We start from the raw sequence: 19,881 nt of genomic DNA on the forward strand, positions 1-19,881 counted from the left end.
AACGCAACATGAGATTCAATCAAATATTCAGTGTACGTGGAAAACACTATAGGCGTTAACTTAATGCCATATCAATTTTTTAAACAATTATTTCGATAGAAAATGAATGCTACGTTTGAGTTGTGTTTTTTCTTGGGACACATAGTATTTTCGTTCGATTCAAAACATGAAGTACTTCTTCACTACTTCATTACCTTCCAACTTATCTGAAGAAAACTCTACTTTTTTTAAAACCTGCATATAATTACATTCTTATTTTCAGCAATGGGGTCGTTAAGAGATCGATTCTTTCGTAAATGAAAGTTACTTTGTGTGTAGCCTTTAGGGAGTCTTTTCATTTTTGGTTTTCTAAGATCCCAATTTTGCACAGTGCACTCGCAGTCATATATTTAAATCCAGAGCTATATTCTCCTTTCGGGCAGAACATGGTATACTTGCTCTCTCTAAACGACGAGCCATTGGCGTTTTCAGCGGGGGGGGGTGTACTCGAGCCATGTTGTCAATTTAGTTATTCATTATTCTGCTTTTTAAAAATGACAGCCCAACAAGCATTTTACAATCGTTTCTTCCAGCTTTCTTATAGGGTAGGGGAGTAAGGATTCTTTTATGGATTAGAAATTTGGACAGCGGTTAAAAATTAAATTCCCATTTTGCCCTCCCCCTGACTCGAGACCTGGATACGCCATTGGGAATATGAATGCAATAGACGTCTTGGATGTATTTCTCTTGGAGATGACATGAAAAGTGCTCGTTTATATTCATTCATTAAGTTAGCGTGACACTTATAATAATCAGCTACTCTGGTGGTTTGATGAGTCCTCATTGATTGTTGATTTGGGTTGTAAAATACTTTCGACGTTATTCGGATGATGGATGCCTTTCATTATTAGTCATTCTAAACAAATGACGATAAAAATAACGAAAACAACGTGCACAATAAACCTGCTGGTCTCAGCCGTTTCCTCTGCGTCCATTTATCGCACACATGCCTCAACGAAAATCAGTCAGCGATCTTACAGGTTTCTATAGGCCTACATGTATTTATTCGCCCCACTCCTATTCGTCAGTGTTGATTCGCGGTTGAGCAAAAAGCTATCATGTAATTCATCAGGGAGAAATGCTCCAGTTTTTCTGCAATAGAGGTTTGAAGTTGGTGTTGACAGCTGTATGACGTACAGAGATCTCAAAACACCATGGGTAGAAACAATCCACCATGAGCGTAGAAACAATCAACTCAATTAGTTCAACAATACTCATCTACATGCATTGAAATAGTAGAGGGATCTGCTGTTTTTTTTTCTTCAGTGCAGAGACACATTCCCTTTTAAAAGATCTCCGCGTTATTTAATAACAGTCCCTCTTCCAGGAACATGAAGCGACAGCCTACCTTTAAAAGTGGAGGCAACTTTCAACGTGGCGTGAACCTCCGGCCGTAGATTGCTGATGTCATCGAACATGCACGAACCGTCACATGTACGGCTCGCCAGATGCACTTACAGATTATCAGCCGGATCTGTCCGTAAGAGCCGATCGATTGAAACTCGGCGTGCCTTCATCAAGTGACTGCAGTGCTCAAAATGAAGCGCGACAACCCCTTTCACGCGCTGATGTTGTCTCAGGGTACATCCATAACCCCCTCCAAATAACCCAACGAGTAATGTCTCACGATTTGCTTGGACCAGATCACTCGATACCTTGGAATAAAAACGGCTTGATCTCGCGCAAAATTTGCCCAAGTTTTGCCAGGTGTTTCTAGACTCTCCTCGATGGCGAATTGACAACTGGTAACATCTACTCTTCATCCGACACCTCTCCTAAGCCACGTGCGTCACTCCGGAAGCTGGGACCTGTCAACGGCTCGTTGCGCTCACTTCTGATCTGCCATTCGCAGGCCTAATTCGTCTCTTCTCATTGTCACTTCTAAACACACAGCAGTTGCTTTTTACGGATCAGGTTACTCGGCTCAACGCGTCTGCCAGTTTTTTTCCGGCAGTGGAGATTTAGTGGAGCGCATTAACGCGCATATCCGAGCCCGTGACGGCGCTTGTAAAGCGGCAATAAAGGCGCGCGATAATTCAATAAGGTGACACGTTTATTGAACTGAACAGTATTTCATCGGCGGCGGGCAGGCAGACTCAGCCCAGCTAAACGAATCAACACAGACTGTAAAGATCGACAGCCAAGAGAAATGAACCGCAATCTGGTTAAAGAACAAGCCGGCCAACTCGACTCGATTACAATTGTGGACGTGATTTACGACGGGAGTGATTGGAAGTGAAATGAAAGAGGAAATCATAACAATGTTATTCTGGGAGAACACCAATGCCCAGCCTCACTAGCAAAATGGATGTCAGTTCCACTTCAGGAACAGACTACAATCATATAAAATTGAAAATGGAAGCTACATCAGAATTTTATTTTGATTCAAAAGTAATCATTTAGCTTTTGCATTAGCACAGGGAATTAAAGATTCGACATATTCTTGTCTGGCGTCTGAGGGAAAACGGTTTTCTCCGTTCTTTCCAAGTTTCCATTTTGACTATAAAAAGGTTAACATTTCCAGTGTGTTACCATTAGCTATGGTATAGCCTTAAGATGGTGAAACTTCAAGTTTCGAACACGAAAGAGATCACTTGCAGCTTTGCGTTGATAAAGGCTTAAATGACATGTAAGACGTATCCGTCCCATTATAAACAAAAGATTTTACGCGCCATTATCTCTGTCTATGGGAGAAATTTATCATGGTTAGCACTTAAGAAAGGAAAAAGTGATTATATTTCAAATGTGTCATCCGACCTTTAACGCAAACGAGTAGCGGCCCCTGGGTGCCATTTTTGACTCAAATCTTGCATAATGAATCAAAGGGAACCCTCTACATTTGCATACACTCACTGACCGTTGTCGTCTGGACGCCATGCACACTAGTTGATGCAAGTAAGTAGTCTTTCTGAGCAAACTAAACCAAAATATCTGATCAAATGGCCCTATATGACTTATTTTGCGAGTTCTGATCTCAAGTAGTTTTCAAACATTGAAAGGAAGTCCCCACTTTGTATCACCACACTATGAAAACCTAAGATGTTTAACTCTTAATCCACTGATTGTTGTGGGTTGGCTATGATTTGGACTTAATTACTCAAAAAGATAGTGACGTCAGGCTTTGGTTTCATATGCGCTTTCCCCTGGGGACTTGATGGATCGCGCCCCATCTCACTACCACAGGAAAGCACACAAGGAAAGAATGCCTGGCGTCATTGTAAGCAGCCTATTATTCCCTGTCGATTCGGGGAAACTCTTGATAAGACTGACACGATACATGAGCGTGTGCGAAGATTCATAACCCTGACCAGATAAGCCCAATCAGGCCGATTTTCTTTGCAGAGTGCACCTGAGTCATAACCAAGTACCTGTGGGACTAACTTCTCTTGAGGCACCCTAGCTACACATGCAGCAATCAATCCTCATTCTCGATGAAAAGCAGTCACATTTTCAGGAAATTGGAATACAAAACCAGTTTAGGGTTACAAGAATGAGGTATTGATTCAGGGGGATCTTATTCGGAAATTGCACGTGGTTTGCAAGGCCCTGGCATATCGATTAAAACACAGTGGAGACGGAAGAAAGACCACGAGAGAAAGAATTTTCCTTGGCCTAGTACAAAGATCTTGATTTGAAGTGTAATTTCCCGTAGAATTTGAATGGCTACGCCTGTTTGGCAAAGTTCGTATTCATGTGAAAACAAATGTAATATCAAATCCTCAATGACGAAGGGAAAATGTGTAGTGGAAATGTTTGCATCTGGCGCAAGCTGCAGTGTTTCTTTATCAGGGACCTCATTATGAAACTCCATTGCTGACTGGATTACACTGACTTCCTATAGCTATAAACTCGTCATCATTTTCACGCAGAGACAACGTTGCCCCAATTCTTTTTTTTTTTTTCAAATTTATGGGTGTCTTTTGCAAAATAAAATTGGCTATGTGATGCCTATGGGCAACAACTTGGTGTAATAATTGTTAACAAAATCTACTGAAAAAAACCAATCACGAGGATCTCCATGGGGCAAGGTTCAACCGAACGCTTTTTTCATTTTCACAATAAGCCAAAGTTGTATAGTATAAGCAATAAAGGGCAAAACTCGTTTTACCGTTTTCGCCTTGGAGAGACACAAGTGTGTTTCCAAAAAAACAATTTTAACTGATTTCTATGAATACTATCTTGTAGTTTTGTGTTATTTTAGATCGTTCATGATATAGCATTGGATATTATGCTAAATATTGCGGAAATAAGTATTTGAAAAACAGACCAACTTCATTAATGCGATTTCCACGAAACCTAATTTTTACTCTCCGGCAAGACTTTTCTCTTTTTGTGAAAACAGTGACGAACTGTTGTAACTTAAAATTGTGTGTTTTGTTTGTAATATTTTAAAGGTATCGTACCAAAATTATCTCTCTCAGCTACTGCCCATGACTGGTTTCGTAATACACAGTGGCGTAAATTTGTGCTGGAAATTTGGGGGATGGGGATTTGTGGGGGAATGACCTGCCCTGCCATGAAAATTTGAAATGGGGAGGGGGGTTGACGTCATATGACACTATATGTGGGGCAATGTTCGTGATACAGATGTAGGCCTACATCTGTAATATATATTTCATTCATGCAGAATCCTACACCTGAATGGCATATTTTAGATTTTTAATTTTCCTCCGATATGAGTGATCTTGAATACATTTCGGTCGTTGAGAAGTCCCAAAATGGTTTACAATCCGCTTTAATTTTCACTCATCACAAAAGAGTGGTGGGGGTGATTCAAAGCCCATCTCCCACCTAAACAAGTGTGTGGGAGTATATATCCCTTCCCATTGTAGTATATTTACGTCAGTAAGTTTGCAAAACCGCGTAAGGCCGGCTCACACTTGCGAAAGCGGAGCGAACTTGACGTCACGAAATATTTGCAGCCAAATTCACCGAGGTTGAATTGTGTCCAACTTCTGAGAATCCGAAGCGCAAATATTTCATTTGACATCAAAATATTGCTCTGGCATTTGCTTTCCAACCATATTGGAGCCCGCAAAATTTACTCTGGTCACCGATCTGTTACGTTTATGACACTCGTCTTTGGAATATGCTACCAGTGGCAATACCATCCGTTGATACTTCTAAAGTTAAAACTTATTCTCATTAAAACTCACATTTTATAAGCAGCATTTTAAGTTATTGACAATAAACTGGGGATCTTTAAAGTCAATGTATCATTGGAAAGCTGAGACTTTGTTGTTTAAGACAATCTTGCAGATAATACCAAGCTCTTCTGCTGGTAAACATGTAGTTTTGGACAAAGAAACTCTTTAAAGTAGAGTGACCTTTTTGTCAAACACTTTGTACAGGAGAAACTACCAAAGTCACTTCCTCAAGAAGTTACAGCAGTCCACGTCACAACCTAAGAAAATTTCATATTGATGGACACAAAAACATTGGAGCAACTCACCGACGACGATCGGGTGCAGCCCCTTCCGGTGGGAGTAGTAGTGCAGGATGAGCGCATTGTCGTGCCGCCGCTCACACCTGAAGGACGGAGCCTCCATCTGCTCGTAGGAGAAGCTGAGGTAAGAGTGCAGGGAGTCCAGGTTCTCCAGGAAGCTCTTGAGATTGCCGCCGAGGGCCCGCAGCATCTCGTCGTAGCCGGACTTCTGGCAGAAGCTGAAGAAGAACTCCCCGAAGAGCTCCAGAATAACAGGCACCTTGAGGCCTGGAACAAACAAGAGAGAAGATGTTTGGCCACTTTCACCGCGGGGGATGGCACATTACTAGATTAAGAAACGGGATAAAGATAAAACTGACCGAATGATCTGTCGTCAACAGATACGTCTGGACTGACAGATAATAACCTTTCTATATACAGACATGAAGAAGATACATATCTCACAGTAACGGGGTCGACCATGCTTGTACACGTTTATGTACAGACTGTTTACATTGACGTCATGTATTTCCCACAAACCTCTTCAATCCGCCATCTTTGGTATCGCCAGGCCTTTCGGGAATCGGCCTTGTCAACGGCTATATCTAATCATCGTGGAGCCCTTTGATGGCAATTTTAATTTTGTGACTCCGAACCCGCAGTCTCCAAATACCCAATTCGGCCCTAGGCTACGGCGGCAAAAACCCTAAATGTTGAGGTGAGTAGCCACCATCTGCAGCCATTTCTGATAGACCTGTGCGCTATTGGCGGTCGTAGCCAAGTAATTCGGACATAACCCGGGACACGGTAAAGCATTACAGTCGCAAAGGACTGTGACATGGCTTTCAGTGGCGTAGCGAAGGCATATTCTTTGAGGGGTATGCCACAGTCAATTTGCCGACTTGTAACTTGCTCGCCAACCCCATGCGGTGCAAAGTGGAAATCCGTGGTAAGCTACATTTCATGCTTCAAGGGAAATGTCGACGGCCAACGTATATCGCTGGATTCATTTGCCAGCTGAAGTTCTATTAATTAATTCTGGAATTAATTAGGGGGCACCCCCGCCCCCTGGTCACTATGCCCCTACGATCGCGGCCATGGGTCGGAAAGCATGGTAAAAAGTATGGTGTAAGCCAACTGTTCAGAGAACACCTTCCCGTTATCGAGTGCCACAGGACTGTTTGAGCAACGAAGGATTGCCCCTGCTACAATCAAATTCGACTCATTCTTCCAATTTTCCCTGTTTGATTAGCTGAAAATCCCCAATCATAAATTAAACAAAATGAAATGCCTGATATGACGGAGTCCCCACCTCCTGTACATACGGATGTTGTCAAGAACTGATCCGTGGGAACAGAGCTGAATAGAAGAATGGGTGTAGATATCTAAGTCTGTTGGCAGAGAAAAGTGTTGACGGGCCTTCTCGTGGGCCCAATCAGGGGTCGTCGTGGGCGTAAATCCAGGGGATGGGAGCGGGGTTAACACCCTCCAATATTTTGACTGGGGGTGGGCTAATAAAGATCCCTACTCTACTTTTAGTGATGAAAAATTCATGCAGATCGTGGAATTTTTTTTTAGGCTTTCCAACCAAAATGTATTCAATATCATTCAAAATACGAGTACAATAAAAACTGCCAAAAGCGGGCAGTGCAGGTGTCATATTATGCATGAATGTAATACATATTAGAGGGGTACATCTGTACCACGAATATCGCTCCTTAGTGCCCCCCCCCTTTAAAATATCCATGGCTGGGAAGCAAATTTTTGTTCAAAACAGTTTTGGTTTCCTGTCTTGTGACTGGTCTGTTACATGAATATTTAATGCATGGTTTTCGACCTCACAAACCAAACGTTCCTTTCTCACTTTTTACAAGTTTAAAAAAAAGAGTTGTAAAACGAGAAAGATGATTCAAACTTAAGACGGAGGATTCAAAGTCGGAAGTACTTTCAACCAATCAATAAAAGCCTTTATTCGTTATTATATAACCACTCATCAAAGCCAAAGACAGAATTACGAATAATGCATAAGCACAGAGGGCGCCCTCTTTCGAAACTGTTGGATCCCGTTTGGGAAAAAATACGCGGCCAGGCAAGTCATCCCCTCCACAATCCCCATCTCCCCATCCCCCAATTTCAGGCACAAATTTACGTCAATGGCGGTCTCGAGTGGTCATGGACGATTGTCGGTTTCAGTGCCTTTCAAAACGGTTCTTTGCTGCGCGGTAGCCGTAGGTCCCATTCACTGACACTTATATATTCGCCCATACTTTCAAACAGAAAGCTTTTACCTTCACCGGTCAATGCATCATGGACACAGCGGTGAAAATAAAGAATCTGAGTTCTGCTGATTTTTAACTTGTGATGAACCTTCAAACATTCAGTTCAACATCAAGTAGAGACCACATTCACGCGTGGGCCAGAATCAGTCGCTGATTTGTCGGCTATTCCGCCAAAGGGATGGACCATCCGTTTACTTTAATTACTATTCCAATTCAAATTGACAGTGAGATGATTATGCACACATGCTCAGGCGGGGGTAGTGGAACAAACAAAAGAGTGCATCGCGATTATACTTCAGAATATGCTGAGATAATCAGAAGGGCATGCCTAAATATCGATATTAATCCATCAGGGCTAGCTTTTCAAGGACTTTGACGATGTAATTTTGCCAGCAAATAATTATTTTGAGGAAATATATCCTGCCATTTTTGAACGTATGGAGAAAGTCAAGTTCGTTTCACGGAGGGTAGACTTTTGGGGATTTTAAGTTCGAGTGCCATTGTACATGAAATAAAGTTGGTAAATAAAGTCACCACGTGGAGGGTAAAAAAGTAGAAAAAGGCCGCTGCTTGGCCAACGCAGTCAGTTTTCTGGAACAGTAATTGAGGAGGTTTGGTGGCTAGGTGACAGATCGCTTGCTTGGTGGTTGACGTAATCAGGTCACAACACTAAGGAATTGATGCAAGGAAAATGGAAACTAAAAAAAAAAAAATCAGGCAGGTCAGGACCTGCCTGAGTTTTTTGTCATCGTAAGTAATTAATGTTTAAAGTGGAGTGTTTGATATAGCAGTGGACAAATGGCTTTTTACAATGGAAGCCCGCGACGACAACACAGTACCGACAACTCCAGTGAGCTGGTTACTGGCTGGGCATGCAGTAACCACGTAGGCCATTTCCGATATTGGACAGAAATCTAATAACCTGCACTGCTCTTTCGCAAAACACAGACGGTTGTCAATCTTTGCTCAAGGTTTGTTACAATGAAATATTAACGTGGAAAAACTTGCTGACGATTAATACGATGGCCCAAAAACTTTCGTAATTTACCATTCTTTCCCTGATATCTCATGTAAATGCAAGCGTGGATAACTGCGCCTCACAGATATCAAACAAAACTCTCCTTCTCCCCCCCCCGGTTTTGTGCGCACTTGACATATTCAGTGTTCAGATGAGCCTATTCACAGTCTATCGTCGCCATGGATAATGCATGCGCTGAGTGACGAGCGTTATGAAAGTCTTAATGCGAATCTCATTATTGTTATAATTTTTAGTCTGGTTCCCAGACCAGGTATATCACCCATTGTCACATGAAAATTCGAAAACACCCGGAACTCACTGTTGTCAACATTCACATGTGATCGGACATTTTCGGCAGTGCATACATGTACGTATTGATCAGCGGATAAACATAAGTAAAAATGTTTTGAAACGTATATAAGCTTAGTCAAAATACATGTGTTAACGGTGGTGAATCTTGAACATACGCTCAAACTGAAGATCTAATTGGCTCCTTTTATAATAAAAAAAAATACTTTTGAGGTCCGCGACCCAGACTGGGCTTCCCTGTTGACCCCTGACACGTTGCGTCATGGGGCATACCTGCCTAAATTTAATCAAGAGTGGTCAGGAATTTTCAGGTCAGGGAACCAGACTAATGGTTTAGCTTACAAACTACCTCATTCAAAATACGCTGCATATTAGCTAAAGCCTTGGTCGGAAAAGGACTAGTCTGTCTTGGTGCTTTAGCATTGGTTTTAAAAATGAAACCACTCTAAAGGTCACGGACGTACAAGCGTTTAACTTTAAGTAAAACTGACAATATACAGCACCCTTCATATAATGCATTTACAGTAACTGTATTTGGGTTCATACTTTTCACCAGCGTGGAAAGGTAGGATTTGACGGGTGAACCTTTCGCTTGACACATCCCCTATATTAGGACCGTCACTAACAAAGGATGGAATTGTTACACTGTGGGGACATTAACGAGAGAATGGAATTCGTTGTATTATGGGACATTAACAAGAGGACCAAATTTGTTTAGCTGTGATGACATAAACTAAGGATGGAATTTGTGACACTCTAACGACAAGAGAACGAAATTCGTTACAATACGAGGACGTACAGGAGATTAGAAGTCGTCACAGTGTGAGGACATGAGATTCTTTACACTGCCAATGCGCAAAGACTCCGATACTACTTCTTGACATGTGAAGATTTTCTAATTGTAAAGCCTGGCAGATGAACCGCGAGCAAGTCTACCAATCCCGGTCCTAACTCCCGCTTTTCCCCCTCCAGCTAGCCAGGCATTGCATAATAAATCCATGTCCTTATTCTCATCACGTGTAAATCCAGACCATGCATGGAACAGGGGTCAGAAATCTCCGACGTTAATCTGCACCGCGGAGACAGGGGAAAAAAATTCCCAGTCGTCACGATCGCTGCTTCCAGGGCCGCCGGAAATTGATGTTTTCGCGATCCTTTCCCCGTGCCCTAGCTGCGGTGTTTGTATAGCCGGTATGAGCCGGGCATCACCGCAGCGCGTAGACCCTGGGGCTCCGCATGTTATCCCAGGTGATACAGCCCCCGAAGAGATGGCTATCTGAGGAATAATCCCGGGCCTTACGTGATTCACCGGCCTTTTGAACTCAGAAAGAGATGTCCTGTCACAGCGAGAAGGAGATGTCTCGTCGCTCTCGACAGCCTTCCCCTTCCACATCAGCCTTGTTCGCTGGCTTCGGCGGAGCTATATATCCAACGCTGGGGGCACATCTTAAGTGACGCCTTGGGTTATGTTTGCTGGGAATCCAGGGCGTGCAGAGGCAGTTATTCGCAACGTCTCACCGTCTCTCCCGTTGTTTCACATGTCCTCTCTGCTGAATTTGAAAGTGATGAGATTCGTGTCCCATTTGTCAGGTTCGATGGCCGAGTGCACATCAATATCAGCACTTAGCTGTCCAGCCCGATGCGATATTACAGTTCCGTTCCTCACTTGGATCAGTAGGGCCCCTGGCGGTTGTAGTCGCTTCATTTTGTCAGCTGGCACATCAAACACGGGAATATCAAGGCTGACGATCCGTCCAACAATTTGGATCTGTCGCTTCCATACAAGTACTAGCACGACGGTCGTGGACAGAGCGGGGCTTCATTATAATGGTCTTAGGAAAAAGATAACGAATGAAAATGTGAGCCTCTCAAGGTTCATCGTCCCCGCTGGCAGTTACGAACTTAATGAGTTCTTCATTTCTCACGATGTTTCCTTAGGCAACTTATTCCCTTTTCACTGGCCTTTTTGTAAAATTATACGACAGCCTTACGGCTATATATAGGAGAAATCTCACTTCGTTTCTTCATCATTCTGCTAAATCACCAGTTACTCAAAAAATACTGCCATAAACTGCACTGTGCAAAGTGAATGCATATAAACCCATTCCACGAAAACCAGTAGCGCTCCTCTACTGAATGAAACATGTTCCCCCAGCAGGGTCTGTATGATCAAAGGCTGGAAAGTTAGGACTGTCACACACGCACACTGTTTGGCCGACCAAACAGGGCTGACCTTTTGACCTTTACTGTGGAATTTTCCATTGCAAGTATGGAGCGCCTAGGGTATCATGAATACTACACCCCTCTCCACCTTGAACAAAAGTATGTACAAAAATTGAACTCTGCAGATTAAAAACTGTGTATAAGAACATGACTGATACGAGCAAAAGATGAGACTGTGTCATATTCTAAAGCATGCTGGCAATATCTTGTTCCGCTATTTAAACCCTTTTTATAAACAAATGTGTATCCAACAAATTGTGTATGCAACATGTAAATTTTTTGAGGTGAGCAGGTGGATGGCGATTCCGAGGAGGATTTCGGCGGGGTGCTGGGGTTTGAGCTGACATATGCGTTACGGCAGGCTCACCATCTCTGTCAGAATCGCGTGGAAGTTGTTGAGGGTTTGGATGCGTTAAAATGTTAAGGCGTCACGTGTGACCATGCGAGAACCAGACTGGGTTGTGATCATACCGGTATACCGGTGTTTGTGGTATGGGATTTGGTATTTTGCGACCGGTCCTTCACGTCGTAGAAGAGTGTCGCCAATGTTGACGTCCCTGGGATGGGGGTGCTCGATTCCTTTATGGCTACTTTCTTGCACGCGTCCAGGGAACGGACAGTTTCAGCCCGAGGCTTCGTGGCGTCTCTGGAAGGCGGGTGCGGAGAGGCCGTCCGAAGGGGAGTGTCGTAGGCGCAACTCCTGTCGTGGCATGGGGGGTTGCACGGTATTTGTGCAGGAACTTGGAAAGACCTTGCTTCCAAGATATTCTGTCTGCGATTGAAGTACCATACGTCTTTTTCACTGCTTTCATAAAGCGTTCCACCTCCCAATTTGCACGGGGCTAGCGTGGAGGAACTTTCCTGTAGTGAAACCCTAAGTACGCAGCGAAGGAGGAGAACTCAGCATTACTAAAGGGCGGTCCATTATCAGTGCGGACGAGTATACCGAACGAGGCAGAGATGTGATCAAGTTTTGGGATCACACAACGGGCTGAGGTGGAACACACGATCGCGGTTTCTGGGAAGCGACTATAATTGCCAACAACGACAAAGAGATGTTCTCCTGTTGGAAGGTCGCAAAAGTCTATTCAAACTTTCAACCAGGGACCGTCTGGTGGGGAGACATTTTTAGAGGGGTTCAAGTGGTATTTTCAGGAGTTGTCACTTGGCACGGTATGCAGTTGCGAATGGTTTCTGCCACAACGCAATCTATGATACGTAACCATACCTTTACACGAAGCAACTGTTTAGCTTTAGTCAAGCCCTGGTGTCCCTGCTGGGCAATGTCAACGATATTGTGTGTGAATGCCGGTGAAATCACCAAGCGGTGTCTGCGGTGTAGTGGATCGCGATCAGTGGTAGGTGCCTGCAGTGAGTTCACCGCGTATCTGGTACAGGCTTTTGGGTGTGGCGAGGTCCCATTGGTGATAAGGTTGCTTGAGAATAGTGTCCCGGTTTTGGGTGGTGAATGCGTTTATGGCAGACTGAACAGCTTGGTCGTTGCATGTAGCAGAGCGGTCAAGAGTGACGGACTTTGGTACTTGTCCACTGAGATGAAGTTAACATGTTCTTCCGCCAGGCGCTGCTCGCAACTAGTGACGCTGGGCTGTTCATGGGGATGGCAGGACATGTAGTCTGCACGGTCCAGCTTGCCTTGCTGGTCCACGTACTTCACCTTAAAGTTATGCCTCTGCAACGTTAGGAGCCACCGTTCAATGCGTGTTGGTGATTGACTACGCTGGTTGCTGAACAGTGGGACCATTGGTTTGTGGTCTGTGACGACTGTATAGTCACTGCCATAAACATAAGGTAGAAGTGAAGCGCTGCCCATTGAGTTGTCAGAGCATTCGCGTTCTGTTCGGGAGTAACGCTGTTCGACAGGGGTAAGCGATCTGCTCGCGAAGGTGAAAATGTTCAGATTATCGTCGTAGGGCTGGGCATGGATACCAACTAGACCCGCTGGGCTTGCATCAACTAAAGTTTTGTTTTCTTGCAGGGGTCATATAGTATGCCATTGTGTAGTATCGTGCAACACGTTCGCCGATCTCCCGGAGTGCTTGCTGGTGTTCGTGTCTATCACAAAGTTCCTTTTTGCATACAAAACTGCCTATTTCACCTCCTAAAAGACTTGTACATGTTTATGTTTGACGGTGTCGTTGGCCATAGTCACATCTTTTGTTGGGTCTAAGGTTTGAATGTTTCGGTCTAAGAGAAGGTTAAAGGTACGTTCGTTGCGGGAGAATTTTGAATAGGTTTGGGGTTCTTAAGACTTCTGGAGCGGTGTGACGTCGCTAGGTGATTGTTTTTTATATATGACGCAGTAGCGGGCCAGAAAAGCGAGTACGACGAACGCCATAATAGCAAGCAGAGCCTTGAGTCTGATTTATTAAGGGTACTGAAATATTTTCCTACCCTTCCGATCTTGGATTTTGTGCTTGTAAGTTTCAAGATTCTGCGTTGATTAGAGGCTCGGGAAAAGAGCAGACACTCTTTCCATTTGATTTATGAGCTAGGAAACTTCTGTGACTGTATGTAAATTTTATTATGCTATTTTATTAATTAAATTTGAATTTATACCCCTGCAATAAGTGGGTGATTACGCCATAAGGTACTTTATATAAGTGATTCCTTTATACCAAAGAGTGCATTTAGTAAATATTGACAGGATAAGGAACCCTATTATTTGAAATTTGGCCTTACAGTTACTTGAGTTTTGCACTAAAATGACCTTTGATTGAAGTACGAACGGTTAACTGTTTCTCACAGTATTTCATGGATTTGTGGGGAACCTAACTTAAATCTTTGCTGATTAATGAAGTTTGATTGCATGTGGATCGTTAGAAATGACGAGATCTTTTTCAGTTAATTAGTTAGATTTAGTCACGAGCACGTTTGAATGCAGATGCACGTAATTCGCTGGTGAATGTTTTATTTAGATGGCCAACTAGAGTGGGGCTTGTGCTTGACTGTCCCGGAGGTTATCATACCGCTAAGGACTGGGGATCTGATCCACCAAGTCATAGGGACAACGCACCTGTTACCCAAGCGGCGGCCACACTATACCCAGCTTGACGACCAGAGAACTCCGCAAGGGAGATCCAGCTTTCAACCGAACGCAGTGGACCGTGGATATCTCACCGCCGGCTATTTCCTGATAGCAGGACTAGAACGTTAGCTGTGAGGTAAACTCTTAAACGGTACGTGAACGATCTTCAAAGTCAACTTAATGAGTCAGCCACATAGTGCCGAGTAAAGGTAAGTGGCACCAGTACGAGTAACCAGAGGTAAGTAGCACCAGTACGAATAACCAGAGGTAAGTAGCACCAGTACGAGTAACCAGAGGTAAGTAGCACCAGTACGAGTAACCAGAGGTAAGTAGCACCAGTACGAGTAACCAGAAGTCAGTAGCACCAGTACGAATAACCAGAGGTAAGTAGCACCAGTACGAGTAACCAGAGGTAAGTAGCACCAGTACGAGTAACCAGAGGTAAGTAGCACCAGTACGAGTAACCAGAGGTAAGTAGCACCAGTACGAGTAACCAGAAGTCAGTAGCACCAGTACGAGTAACCAGAGGTAAGTAGCACCAGTACGAGTAACCAGAAGTAAGTAGCACCAGTACGAGTAACCAGAGGTAAGTAGCACCAGTACGAGTAACCAGAGGTAAGTAGCACCAGTGCGAGTACCAGAGGTAAGTAGTACCAGTACGAGTAACCAGACGTAAGTAGTGCCAGTACCAACGCTAGTGACGAGTACCAGTACCTCTACCGTACAGTACCGTTTCATATGATTGGATTGAGAGTGGTGTTAGGATTTTGATTGATTGAAAAATTGGTTGGCTTTGTGATTTAAATATTGTATGTAAATATTGTATCAAGCAGTGCGCACTAACCATTTACCATTGACGTTGAGCTGTCTTCATATTGTATTAAAATACCCAGCACAAGTCAGACCATAATGACCCTTGAATTTCTTATTCCTCATTCGAGCATGTGAACTAAATAAGCACACGCCCTTCTTCAAGAAAACACTTTTCTTCACGGAGTCGTTTTACTCCACGGGGTCATTCTGACTGTGTCACCATGCCAGGTGGCGTCTTTCTTTGTCAGCGCACAGAGGGGTGCGGAGATAGTAGCAAGATCTGCAATGAACCGGCTACAGTATGTAACCAGTCCGAGGAAGCCCCGCACTTCATTTGTGTTAGTGGGGTCAGGCACGTTAGGGATTGCATCCACTTTCTTCTTGTCAGGGGAGATGCCTTCTGAGCTGCGTAAGTCTCTGTTCAGGGTTGCATTTGCGGAGTCGCTTCAAACATGCTGCGAGACGAGTGTCGTGCTTTTCAGGAGTTCGGTCGAAGATTAAAATGTCATCGTCACTGATAATTATCGGGGGCTCCCTAAAATCCGAGTAGTGCTGAGGAGATCGGGTTTTGAAGATCTCAGCAGCGGAGCAAACACTAAAGTTAAGGCGTTTATAGCGGAGCAGGCCTTTGTGTGTTGAGAAAACGGTTAGGTGGCGGGATTCGGGGGGCCAATTCTAACCTGATGATACCCGGCGCTTAAGTCCAATTGCTGAACACTGTAGGCCCATTGACTTGGGCCAGGGTGTCATCGATATTGTGGGTGTGACGTGGCGTTCACATTTGATGGAAGTGTTAACGTTTTGCATGGCTACGCACTAGCGAATGTCACCTGGTTGTTCTGGCTTTTCGTGGATGGGCGAAACCCACGGTGTCGGCTCATTGCGGACAGGCTCAAAATACCTGGTGAGTGCCTCTTTGGCAGGTGCAAATGTTGAGCCGGTTTCAGATAGTGTGTCAAAAATATCCATGACATTGGGGCCAGCATAGTGTAACAGCAATGCCCGCTGTTGCTTGTCATCATTGACCTGAAAGGCGACGCACAAATTCTGTCCTGTCAGACGACGAAAGTTACGGCAAACAACAGCACGCTTATTGCAGGAATGGATGTGATAACGGAAAGCCTGATTCACTCCGAACTTTTTAGACGGCCGTTTCCACCCGAAATATATGCCCAGCTGAAAAAAGAGTTCAGAAATCTCCTTTGGGTGTTGCTGGGTTCCTAAACATTGAGACAGATCCCATCCTCGTCGCCAATTGTAAGATCAAAGGCAGGAAAGTTAGGACAGAGTAAGTGTTTCATGCTCACAGTCACACACTGTTTGGCTGTAACATGAGGGCTGACCTTTTGACCTTTAGCCTGGAAATTTCTATTGCAAGTACGGAGCGCTTAACGTGTCATGAATACTACAGGGTCCTCATCACAAGTCATCACACATCATCACAAGAGAGATAAATAAGTTCTCATCACAAGTGCCCCGAAGTAAACAACGTCATCCCTAAAATCAATTGACTAAAAGCATGACTGGGTTTGCGCTTCAATGATTCTTTGACCTTAGAGCCACTTTGTCGAATGCGAGTGCTCCTCTGTCAACAAGGGTCAGGTCGTCGAATCCTATGCAGTCACCTAACACCTAATTGCCATTTTACCAGTTTTACTCGAAATGCAACTCCCCGGAAAAAACTAATTTACCAGCAAACAGTCAACTCAACACTAATGGACAACTGAACAATCTCTTCTCACGTGATTCCTTGCATAAACAAACCTAGGCTATCCGTGCTACTCTCAAGCGAACCCTAGAAATCCACGCAAAAATTACGCCTCTCTGAACTCAATGCAAAAGAGTTGACGTCACATTTAAGCACCCCCACCAGAATTCATTTTACAAAAAAAAAAAAAAAAACCGTTGCCAGTCCATACGTCGTCATTCCAAGTGACTTCTTAGAACCAACTGGAAACCTAATGGCACGCATTCCGGGTGACCTCCGAAGTAGACACCTTGCCAACCCCATTCCGTTAACGTTTTCATCCTCGGCCGACCCATTTGTTTTATCGAGAGAAACCAAAACCAAGCCCCAGTGAACCCTGAACTTGAAAACCCATTTCCCATCCCCAATCCCCCCCGGAAAAATTCTGGGTCTTAGTTTCTTTATGTCAATCCGTCCCAAAAGCGCGAACAGGTGTCAGTAATGACTCTGGAGAAACAAGCCCACCCTATTATATTGCGGCTTCTATACCAAGAAGCCTGTCCCTTCAGTCATGGAGCTAAGACGCCCTGATGGTCACAGTCAATTCAGACCTGTACCTCTGCGTTCCTCCCAATCAAGGATCAACCTTGCATAATGGCAGAAGAGCAGGAATTTTCATGATGTCGTTAGGCACAAGCCAGGAACAACAAAGTGGGAGAAATCTAATCAGGAAGCTTAACGTGGATGTGCAGTTGGCTCCATTCAGGCGCGCAATCCTCAGCCAAACAAAACACTTAACTCCTCAGTTGGACTCGTTGGCATCCACGTGCAGATGCTTTGATATTATTTTGCCTGATGTTACAGCTTCGTTATCTACAGTTTTGTTTTCCTTCTTTCCATCCCCCTTTCTCTTTTCTGTCTCAAAACGAGGTTATGTGGAAAGAACCATTAGTGGCATGCATGAGAGAGTACTTGCACTGCAACCACTGATTAACAGGAAATATAACGCCCTAGTTTAATCTGTACCATCATTCTAATGACTAAGAATATTTTGTCAAATGCATGTGGAAGATTAATGATAAAGCAAAGACGATGCTGGCTTATGTCATGTCAAAAATAAATGACGCAGCAATCAACAGACCCCGGCACCCGTTGAGTACATTAGGAACGAACACTGTGTCCTCGTTCATACATTTCGTATACTCATCTTTCAGGTTCAAATAGCCTCTGTTTTAATACATTTGACTTGAAAGAAAGCTGTGTGAACCAATGCCAGAATATTACCAGGGTATGCATAAAAATGTGCAACTTCAAAGATGACGGCAACTCACTGAGTTTTCGTTACCACGGGAGTCACTCGAAGACACAGCCGTTTGATGTTCTGATGTCCTGCCCAAAACTTTCCATTTTTATTTCTTGAAACGGTGAAAAAATCGTCTTGATAGTTAAGGTCCAGAAACATTTTCAATTCAAGAAATTCGTGAAAGCAAAACCCTATTATGCATATTGCTCGACGCGATTTTATGAGTTTGTTACGTGCCTTGTGTGGACCTGATAGCAAATAGGTCCACGTCATGCAGGTGGAGCAAACCTTGTGTGGACTAAGCCAGGTCTGCCATGGTTCCCCCTTTCCGGAGAACAGTTTGGAGGTAAATTAGGGGCAGATTATCCATAGTAAAAGGACGAGGATCAGTTGAGGAAACCATCAACAAATATCCAGCTTTGAACAAAGAAAAAGTATTTTCTCCAAACTTTCTGACTTACATGAAAACGAGGGAATGTCCACGCTAGTTATGATGCAACATACACTCGCGGACTGGTTATGAATCACAACAAGAATTCGCTGATACCATACAGCATAGTATTTCAGACTTACTTTGGTCAGAACGCTGTATGTAAAACATAGTTATACCTCCCCATGCATTGATTACGGTTTGTCTTATTATTAATTTTTTAAAATACCAATTTATGAGCTGCCGGCATTAAAATGTGCATAAAGATGTGTGTTTATTTTTGGAAGCCGATCAACAAACGTCTGCAAATTTCTACAAGGCGGGGATTATTCATGACAAAGTAAATACACACTGTACATAGGCGATGAGCAACCTCCCCTGCGCACTGTGTGTTTGCCTAGGCAATTTAGTTTGCATGACACACTTGTTAGCATTCCTGCTAGGGCGGATACGGGTGCGTCACAATAGCTCGGGAACCAGCGGGATGCAACAAGCCAGTCCTCCCTGATGAATTGGGCTTGACGAGGCGACGTTGACTCTTAGCTCCTTCTCAACGACGCAAAGCGCCGTCAGCCGCAGTGGAAGCCGTTATTAAATTAATCCTTTTATTCATCCCCTTATGCGCGTTTTTCTCGTGCTCGTTTGATGCTTCCGTTGTGTCTGTGAATGTTATTCATAATGTTTCCACGATGATTGTTTCTCCTTTTTTCTGAGACATCATTGATTTAATTTCAGTGCTTTGAGATATAAATTGCAAAACGGCGGGGTTAAATTAATGTTGAATTTGCATCCTGTAACTATATACATGTAATATCTCAACACTGGATTGGACTTGACTGGTGTTGTCACATACTACGAATACCGAAGCTGTTAAATTTGTATCGCTGTGTTTGGAGTTGCGAGTTAGCAAACGACACTGTTGATCTGCGCAACTTTGTGGGCGTTATTCTTCTTGTCAAACATTGAAGCCGAAATGACACAGCAAAGATGCTAAATAGGCACCAGATCATGTCTCCTGAGCTCGCATAACAGAACAAGTTCAAGAAACAGGAAGTCAGGCGCCCAAAGGCTTGCTTTTTTTCTTTAAATACAGCCACTCAAAAACCCACACCTCCGTGTCTCAGTGAACCTCATTTTCAATACTTTGCTTCACTACTTGGAGGGGCATTTTGCTATCCTTTGGCTTTATGCTAAAGAGAATTTCCAAATTCATTAAAAAACATGGAAAACCTATGATGCCATACTGGAAGAGAACCCGAATGCCACATAGTTTGTGCACAAAAAATGCTTTCCATTGGTTTCGCCTTTT

The 19,881-nt window shown here is 43.8% G+C and overlaps 1 protein-coding gene across 9 annotated transcripts in view; it reads right to left on the minus strand.

Moving 5' to 3' along the window:
- LOC110988774 (guanylate cyclase soluble subunit beta-2-like) overlaps positions 1 to 19,881 on the minus strand; it is an 85,940-nt gene that overhangs the window by 13,957 nt on the left and 52,102 nt on the right. For 8 of the 9 annotated variants that reach the window (XM_087145665.1, XM_022252593.2, XM_087145667.1 and 5 more), the window contains one exon: positions 5,492 to 5,752. In XM_087145665.1, coding sequence (XP_087001791.1) covers positions 5,492 to 5,752 — 261 coding nt within the window. Of the gene's footprint in view, positions 1 to 1,387; positions 5,472 to 5,491; positions 5,753 to 19,881 lie in introns of those variants that run through there. The other variant, XM_087145666.1, reaches the window with a different exon arrangement.

Source organism: Acanthaster planci, linkage group LG14, assembly GCF_054643075.1.
Source record: "Acanthaster planci isolate LZ-2023a linkage group LG14, COTS_SCS, whole genome shotgun sequence".
NCBI classification, from domain to species: Eukaryota; Metazoa; Echinodermata; class Asteroidea; order Valvatida; family Acanthasteridae; genus Acanthaster; species Acanthaster planci.